The 9,455-nt window shown below is 43.7% G+C and overlaps 1 protein-coding gene across 1 annotated transcript in view; it reads left to right on the top strand.

Annotated features, from left to right (window-relative positions):
• The first annotated feature begins 404 nt into the window (after positions 1-404).
• LOC138979732 (F-box only protein 10-like) overlaps positions 405-9,455 on the top strand; it is a 30,088-nt gene continuing 21,037 nt past the window's right edge. The window contains exons 1-6 of the mRNA XM_070352474.1: positions 405-473; positions 1,989-2,888; positions 4,212-4,490; positions 5,495-5,687; positions 6,193-7,698; positions 8,443-8,665. Coding sequence (XP_070208575.1) covers positions 2,517-2,888; positions 4,212-4,490; positions 5,495-5,687; positions 6,193-7,698; positions 8,443-8,665 — 2,573 coding nt within the window. The 5' untranslated portion in view covers positions 405-473; positions 1,989-2,516. The remainder of the gene's footprint in view (positions 474-1,988; positions 2,889-4,211; positions 4,491-5,494; positions 5,688-6,192; positions 7,699-8,442; positions 8,666-9,455) is intronic.

Here is a 9,455-nt window from a genome sequence, read left to right as displayed (position 1 = left end):
GTGCCAATCAATGGAACCAATGGAAATACAAACATGGTAAACAATCAAACTGATGCCTTTTAGCGATCCAGACAAAATTCGCATACAATCTGCTGATGTCAGCAAGAATACTTGTAGCCGTACGCATCACAACATGAAAGTGGGAATCTTACCTTCACTTTCGACGCCATGTTGTGAGATATTAGATTAGCATATTACGTAATCAGCACTCTAAATCCATCCTTTGGGAGAGACATTTCTGCACCATGAATAATTAAAATACTGCGTTCAGCAGATTGTAATGCTTATATTTGTGCAAGTATATGTACTATTGAGAGAGAAAAAAAAGGGAAATTAGGTAGAGCTAACTTTTCAGGAGGCATATTTTGCTAGTTATGCATGTTCCGGGCCTGACTGTGTGTGACGTCACGTCGAACATGCACACAGAACCATGCGATTGTCAACAAGAACGTAAGAGCTGCCAGAGCAGAATGGTGAGATTATCACTTCATCGATTCATTTTGCAGCATTGTTTTTGTGTATATTATATACGTTAATCAGCCTTAAGAGTGAGAAGTTACAGTAGTGGTGACAGTTGCTTTGGCAGGGTCATTCTCATGCGCGCGCTCTAGTTGTTTGGGGTCGTCTCCATGCAGACAGAATCATTCAAATCTCTGGTATTCATATTCCTCGGACTACGATAATGGGCGAAATTTAGTGTTTAGCTAAAATACACATGCATGACAGCTTGGATTTTGAAGCGACATGAGAGTTGATTTCAAGAACCTTATCGTGTTTGCTGTAATCAATGTTTACTTCGTGCTCTTTCTCTCTCACTCTCAGCCTGTAAGTGTCACAGTCTCTCTCTCTCTCTCTCTCTCTCTCTCTCTCTCTCTCTCTCCCTCTCTCAGCTTTTAGGACGGATTTGAAGGATACCGTCTGTGTCTGTCTGAAACCGGACCGTGTGTGTGTGTGTGTGAGGATAATTGCCCTGTATCAATAGGGATTCCCTCAGTATGAATCACGATCAGCAATTCAATTGACATCTTTCTCATACATGTCTCCTCTGTAAATGGAGTGTTGATGGTCAATTTTGAATTTAGCTTTGAAACTGGAGCTTTAATCTTTATGACTTTGTTAGTTTTAAATATTTAATAAGTCTGAGTACAGGGGGCTGCTAAAGCTGTCAATAGATACTTCCCATGTTCAGCTATACTCTTATAACTGTGCTCTGGAAGTTCCTCAAGTGGCTGAATTTTCACACAAATGCACACAGACACATATTTACAAACACTTGCTTGCACTTGCAGACAGATGTAGACACACACAGACACACAGAGTCGTGTGTGCGCTCGTAAGTGTCATTCCTCTTTGAACAATATTATATATATACATACTTGTACAGTGGAACCCTTTTAAGACCTTCACAAATCTGCGAAAATCAGGTCTTAAAAAGAATGGAGTCTGAATTAAAGAGAGGGTACATTTACAGAGGTTGTGAACAGAGGAAAGTGGGAAAACAGGATCTCAAAAGGGAGGGAATCTTAGGCCAAAAAAAAATTGTCTGTTTCTGGTAACATGGCTAAAAAAAATAGGGTCGGTAGGTCAGGATTTTTTTTTATTTTTTTTTTTACCCCAAATGTAGACCAATAAAACTAACTTTAAAAATCGCGCAAAGAGACTGGATTCACTATACATAGACTGATAATCATAGAGACAAGACACTCAACACATTTACAAATCGTCAGCGGACTTTCGTTTTCACACGTTTTTGTTGTTCATTTTCTCACCCTGTCCTTTACCACCAAAAAAAAAAAAAAAAAATTTTGAGTTTGGAAAAAAAAAGTTTAGGGTCGGCGCCGAAATTTAGGGTCGGTCGGGTGACCAGAAACAGACAAAAAAATTTTTTTGGCCTTATTAAATTGGGGAGGTCTTAAAAGGGGGTGGGGGGTGGGGTACAACTCTATTTTGTTGCAGATGCTTAATTTTGTCATTCCTTGTTTTTGCAGGCTGTGTGGTCCAGCCTAGGACCAACTCTTAGCTGGACCGGTCCAATGCAAGCAGTCAAACTCACTGGACCAAGGCGCCAGAAGAGTCTGCGATTTCCAGTTCGCTGCAGAGAACCAGCCCTCAAGATCAAAAGAGAGACATGAACCTGTGTTATCTATAAACGTGTTGTTACCACACTCTTTTCTGTATACACAATTTCTTTATGTCAACTGTGGGGTGACTATCAGGAATTATTCTTCGGGGAACATCTTGCAGTGTCAGTGATAAATTATCCATCGAAAAGAAACAGTAGTATTTAGGCTTCAATACATTCTTTATTGGAATGCTAATGGAAACGCAAACATTCTGTATCAAGCAAGGGCAAGTGTGCACCCTGTCTGTAGTTTTTGGTGGGCAGAACTTGTAGCACCGTTCTTGGAGGAAAAATGATGAAGAAAGAACTTCATAACTGTTCACAGTCACACAGTGACAGGAGTTGTAACCTGCAGTTCTGACCCAGTTCAAGCACCGCAAAAACAAAACAAAAAATGTCAGGAGTTTCCACAACATCCACAACCACACTGAAAACCGACGTGACGTCGAAAGTGTTGCCCGGTGACAAATCCGGCTTGCCACTGGAAATATGGCAGATCATCTTCTCCTATCTGTCAGTGCGCGATCTGGGCTGTGTTACGCGTGTCAGCAAGACATGGCATGATCTGGCGCTGAGTATCGACATGACGCGATGGAAGGAACTGTACTTGGCGTGCAAGGAATGGCGTCATCCGTACTGGCCGCTGAATGTTCGCTTGGAGCCGCCGTCATGGAAACAGGCGTATCGTGACCAGTACCTTTCGACCCGCTTCTGGCGTCGCTGTTCTCGACAAGCGCACAAAGCTGGCTGCATGTCTCTGCTGAAGGTGGGTAGAGAGCAGAGTCGCCAACTGCTACCCTTTTGGCGCACCATGCTACGTTTAATGACCAAACACGCTGTTAGTGTTACGCCAAGCTTAGAATTGCTATGCTCAAACACATTTTTGGTGTGATTTCATCGAATCAGACTCCGCGATTAGTTCTCTCCCATTCTGGTGGCACCCATTTTCGGCTCGTGCACCTCAGTCTTACCCGATGCTCCCCAGCATGTCGTAAGAGGCGACTAACGGATTCTGTTTCTCCTTTTGCCCTTGTTAAGTGTTTCTTGTATAGAATATAGTCAATTTTTGTGAAGATTTTAGTCAAGCAGTATGTAAGAAATGTTAAGTCCTTTGTACTGGAAACTTGCATTCTCCCAGTAAGGTAATATATTGTACTACGTTGCAAGCCCCTGGAGCAAATTTTTGATTAGTGCTTTTGTCAACAAGAAACAATTGGCTCTATCCCATCTCCCCCCCTTTCCCCGTCGCGATATAACCTTCGTGATTGAAAACGACGTTAAACACCAAATAAGGCCTAAAAAAAAAAAAAGGTGTGGTTACGGTAACCCAACCTACCCTATTTTTAGGGGCCGACCCTATAACTTTTGATTACATTTGTCAAAAAAAAAAAAAAAAAAAAAAACGAGTGCAGAAAACGCAATGAAAGCAAAAGCGCCCGAGTCGCACACTTATTTCCCTGTCAAGTAGGTTTAATTTGTACACATTGGAAAAAAAAAGTTTAAAAAAAAAAAGTGATTTCCTACCTTCCTACCCTATTTTTTGGGGATATGTTACCGTAACCACACCTATTTTCTTTTTTGGCCTAAAGAAAGACCTCAGTCCTGGGACATGTACAGTATTTTCTTACCATTGGTTTTGTGAATCTTTAGTGTGTATCTTTAGTGTGCATGTAGCTTTAGTTTTACTTTGTGTCTGTGTCCACAGAAGTGAAACATAACACCAAATAGACTGAAGTTAGGCCCGCCCCCCCAATACAAATGGTTCCGATAACAAGGTAAAAAAAAAAATAAACCACTATAGGGTTGGTAGGTCGGTTCCTATTTTCTTTTTTTTTAATTGAAGTTTTTGATTTACATAGGCGTATGGTTTTTTTATTGGCCAGAAATCACGCAAACTGTGCAGACCCTTGGATGTTGGAGTTGAGATAGCTTTCCTTGCAAGAGATTTGCAAAATCACTGCCATGTTCTAGTGAAGCGAAAAACAAGGCTCCTGTTTTATTAAGTAAAGAAAACTGACACTCATAATTTGTTGTTCCTTGAAGTTACTCGCCCAGCTGGCTTGTTGAAATTTGGCTATCCCTGTTTCAGAGGAGCAAGGAGAGACAGAACATCCAAGTGGGTCCAGGCTTACAGCACGAAACTCTGAAAAGCGCCTTCGCTGTCGCAAACGAGTATGACAGAATACTGGTGCATCCTGGGATCTATGACGAACAGCTTGAGATGACGCTGAAAGTGCCGTTTGAGCTGGTGGGGGTGGGGGAGCTGGGAAGCGTGATTTTGGTGGTTTGCCTGGAACACCTGGCACTGACCGGAAGGCTGTCCAACCTGGTGCTGCGAGCTCCCTGGTTCTCAAACTTTATCCTCAAGGTAAATTAGGGATTTTGTGTGTGTGTGTGTGTTGAGATAGAATGTGTGTGTGTGCGGGTTTTTTTCATGAGGTAAAAACAAAAAAGGGAAAGGCTGAAGTGTGATTTTTGTTTTCGTGCCATATATTTAGAACCAGATCATACACGTATAAAACGTCAGCCTATGAAGGAAGAAGAAGAAACATGAGCGATTTATAGTAGCTCTTGGCGGGGATGTAGCTCAGTCGGTAGCGCACTGGATTTGTATCCAGTTGGCCGCTGTCAGCGTGAGTTCGTCCCCACGTTGGGCGAGAGATTTATTTCTCAGAGTCAACTTTGTGTGCAGACTCTCCTCGGTGTCCGAACACCCCCGTGTGTACACGCAAGCACAAGACCAAGTGCGCACGAAAAAGATCCTGTAATCCATGTCAGAGTTCGGTGGGTTATAGAAACACGAAAATACCCAGCATGCTTCCTCCGAAAACGGCGTATGGCTGCCTAAATGGCGGGGTAAAAAACGGTCATACACGTAAAATTCCACTCGTGCAAAAAAACCACGAGTGTACGTGGGAGTTTCAGCCCACGAACGCAGAAGACAGAAGAAGATAGTAGCTCTTCATTTCTTGTGTGTTGGTCAGACACCACACCTGTCAAATGCAGAGAGCTGTTTGTGATGGGGTCCAGCTGCTGTTGTCCCCTGGAATGCTTTTGCGAACCTGTGACTTTGAGTTGGCTATTTGTTTAGCCAAACGTGCTCCTGTTTGACTGGCTTAGGTGATTCAAGTGATCTGTGCACAGTTATTACAATGTTGAGTGACCTGCTGCAGCACAGATGCTCTCGGCTAAAAAAAAAAAAACTTGGTCAACATAGGTGGGGTAGAAAGTGTTAAGTTGAAGGCGGCCCGAGATAAAATGATACATGTAGTGATACTGCTTACAATACAAGTAAGATAACACAAAAGTACTGCTTGTAGTCACATGCCTGGTACAACGTGACAGTGATGGACGTAAACCTGTTGCTTACAGGTGAGGTCCGGCTACGTGCAGGTGGACAACTGCATCATGGAGGACGGGATGATGTGTGTGGTCAACCCGGCGTCGTGTCACGTCCAGTTCTGCACTCTGCGTCACGCTACGGTCATCATGCAGCACGTCAATGCCAGCATCATCAGGAACTGCGAGTTTTCACAGAGCGACAACGCAAACATTGTAGTCGAAGGTACGTTGGGGATTAGACAAGGTTCGAAAATAAGTCTGTCGGGTTTTTATGAGTTATGGAAAAGTTGAATTTCCTTAGAAATTCTGTGATAAATGTTTACATGTAGAGCTTCATTATTTAAATACTTTTGTAAAAGTAAATCTTAGTAGTTTATTAATGTACGATTGTGCATTTCGACGAGGAAAATTCCTGGACTTCTTGTCTTTACAAGCGCATCTCAAAGCAGATTCGGTATTTTGACACATGATTACAGTTTTTGTCAGTAAACATGGAAAGAAGCATTTGTTTTAAATGTATTGGTTAACTTAATTAATGGTGCGACGGACGCATGTGAAGCATGTTTGAATCATGGATGGTCAAATGCTCTGTGGAGTAAGCTCATTTTTCTGAAAATACGGTTTGTTTGAGAATATTCCAAGTGCAAAACAGGGTTCCAAGGTCTGATTACAGTTATCTTATCATATCTTATTTTATCTTATCTTATCTTATCCTATCTTACCCTCAGGTTACCCCAAGGAAGACAAGAGCTGGGCCTACACGTACCTGTGTCAGCAGACAGACGAGGTCTTTAGCCAGAAGCAGGCCCAAGGTTACAAGAACCTGCTCAAGGTCACAGACAGCACGACCTCTACCCTTCATTCGACCTTCACCGGAAAATCCTTCACCGCCTCCACCATCAAAACCTACGACACTTTGTCGCGGGGTCGTGCCTTCAGCCAAGAGTGTGACTATATGAATGTCAGTGTGGTGAACTCTGGCGTGAACGGTCACGCGGGTGGTGCTTGTGGCGCTGCTCAGTCAGGCGTGAATGTGAACAACAGTGGCGCTCACCTGTGCGGAATGAGAGCCGAGGCGAGGGATGTGAACGGAAGTCGTGCAAGCGGGAACACCATCAACGTGAACAGGCCTGTCAGCAGTGAAGACACCACTCAGCAAGACATCCGCAACACAGTTTCACATTCCACGGATGTGAACGATCACGAACAAAACCAGTGCGGAGAATGTGCATCTGACGAGGGCCACGGGCACTTGATTCACGCAGAAACGTGTTGTCATAGAAACAACGAGGAGGAGGGCAACGACACGGATGGCGGTGAATGGTTGGAAATCATCGACGAGAGAAAACCGTGGCAGTTGGAAGGCGAGGAGAGGAAGGACCGAGCGACCAAGCCTCAAGATTTAAAGTCGCTGGAAGAGCCTGAAGAAGACTGTGCGTCCCCAGAACACGAACCGTCTTCAAGCGCTACAAGCAAAGCAGGTACCTCAGACACAACCCAGGGTGCTAGTGAAAAACTGTTTGAAAAACGCGACGCTTCCCAGCAGGGGGAAGCACACAACAGGCTCGGGGAAGGGGGCTCGATCCATAAACCGACCAGCTATGCAAAGGGGGATGGAGAGACTGAGCATTCTCCGAAACACTCAGATGTTAGAGGTATTTCTAGCTTAACTGCAGAAGCAAAGAAAGAGACTGGGCATTCAAAGAACCTAGGATGGGACTCAGCACTGGGTGGTGTACCTTCTACTGCCGGTGCTGGTGCAAGTACAGGTGAAAGTGAGATTACACAAGGAGGGGAGATTGTACCTCAAACTCACACTGTAGAACTGCATCCCAACACAGGAAAAGGTCATCTTGTCAATGGTGATGCTTTCCCGCAACATCTCGCTGCTCTCAACAAGGGGGATCACTCTGGTGACCACGACCCGAATCCCCCCGTCCTCCTGAACCCCCACCCCTATCCCCTGCGCCCCCATTCAGACCTCCACCCCCATCAACACCATCATCACCACCACCATCCTCACCCCCCTCAGCCTCTCTCCCACAGTGCAAACTCTCCAAAAGTTGGTGACATTGTCGACAATCACCCCCTTCCCAAAAATCCCTTGGAGGCAGAACGAGAAGAGCGAAGGTCACAGGGATCGTTTCACAGCAGCAGGAAAGATGGTAGCAGTAGTGAGGACGACGACGATGACCTTTCCATCTTGAATGACCTTGAATCTGTTGGCTCTCGAGGTATGAGATATTAGTTTTCATTGGATATTGATTTTATTTGGTTGTGATAGTAATACAAGTTTTCGTTCAATGTGTTTGTTTGTTTGGTACTGTTTAGATGTATAGTAATAAGTACCGAGATGTTGGTGGGATTTTTGTCTTCAACAAAATTTGCAGGAATGGCGATAAAACAAAAAGTTTTGTCAGTTTTCCAAAATGTAGCCAGGACAGTCTTTCTTTTGGTGACATCAGTTGCAACCCCCCACACACACACATAATATTATGTATTTATAAACTAACCTTTCTAGATTTTTTCTCTTAATTTTGGAACAGTAGCAAGCTATCTGTTTTGGATTTGTCCATATCCGATATTACATCCGTATCCATCACATCCATGTCATATATATTCACTGCAAAAACCCTTAGGTTGACGTACTTGAGACTGTTTCGTTTTGTTTATAAGGCAACAAAAAAAAAAATAGTCTGTTTACGGTAACCCGACCGACCCTATTTTTTTCGTGCGACCCTAGACTTTTTTTTGGCATTTGGGGAAAAAAATACCGTAAAAATATGGTTTTTTGGAAAAAATTTAAAAAAAATCCCGACCTACCGACCCTATTTTTTGGCCTATGTTACCGTAAACAGACCCTTTTTTTTTTTTTTTGCCTAATTAAACATTTCGTAATTTTGGAAATTCTTAATTTTGTAACATTGGCGGTCAATCTATTTTGGATTTGTTCATATCCTTCTTATATTCATTTTCAGGCTCACACCACGCCCCCAGTTCCAGCTCCAGCGAAGACGAGGAGCAGGCGGAGGAGGAATTGTTTCGCCGTGACTCAGTTTACGATTGTTCTGATACTGAAGAATCGGTGATCATGCTGCCTCACCTGCGACAGAAACACCTGGAGGCCTCGCTCTCCGCTAACGCCGTCAACGCTGATGTGGGCTCCATCTGCAGCCAGGCGTCACGACCCATCACTTTCAGGTTGGATGCTTTTTCATTTTTCATTTTCATAACTTAATTGTCCCATTGCTTTGGAATCCGTCTCTGAGTCTACACATAAAGTTGAACCGTGTGTTACACGACACTTGAGATTGCCACAAGTTCTCAAACGTCGTATAGTTGTGTTCTTTTATTCTACGTCGCCCGTCTTCGCAGCAGCAGAAAACAACTCGTCAAATTGAGTTCGAGGATTTATTTAGCATTCCATACATACAACTGCACATCGTAGCAGAACTCAAAGTAGAAGCTTTTTTACATACAAATCGCGCTGGCCTATATAGCAAATACTCAATCTCGAGAATATTCCAGACCGAACATGATACAACTACATTATACGAGCCGTCTATGGACTAGAACAGTGACGTTCTCTGTGACGTACATCAAAAGCGCCGACGCACTTAATCCGAGCGAACGCCATGAACCCACGACTCAAAACAACGTGGTAAACAACTTGTTTTGACAGGACTAGAAAGTTCACCTGCATTCTCGTTCAAACATAAATATTGTGTTTACAAAATATTATATCGGTACTTTCCCACAAAGTACAAATAAGTCAACTACATGCAACACACAAAACTGAACCAAAGTTCAGCAACGGCAGCGTTTCCTAACACCGTGTCCGTCCCGTCTCGGATTTCAACCCTTGACCTTAGGATCCAGCGCTCTACCACCTGAGCTACCCGGCAGCTGCCAACTGTTAGTACGTTTTTTAGGCATGGGAATTGTCCGCCGAAATATTTTTTTGTTCCGCCGGAAAAGCAAAAGTGTCCGC

The sequence above is a fragment of the Littorina saxatilis genome, linkage group LG11 (assembly GCF_037325665.1).
Source record: "Littorina saxatilis isolate snail1 linkage group LG11, US_GU_Lsax_2.0, whole genome shotgun sequence".
Taxonomy (NCBI): Eukaryota; Metazoa; Mollusca; class Gastropoda; order Littorinimorpha; family Littorinidae; genus Littorina; species Littorina saxatilis.
The sequence above is the reverse complement of the archived record's forward strand: the minus strand, read 5'-3'. Positions and strand labels throughout refer to the sequence as shown.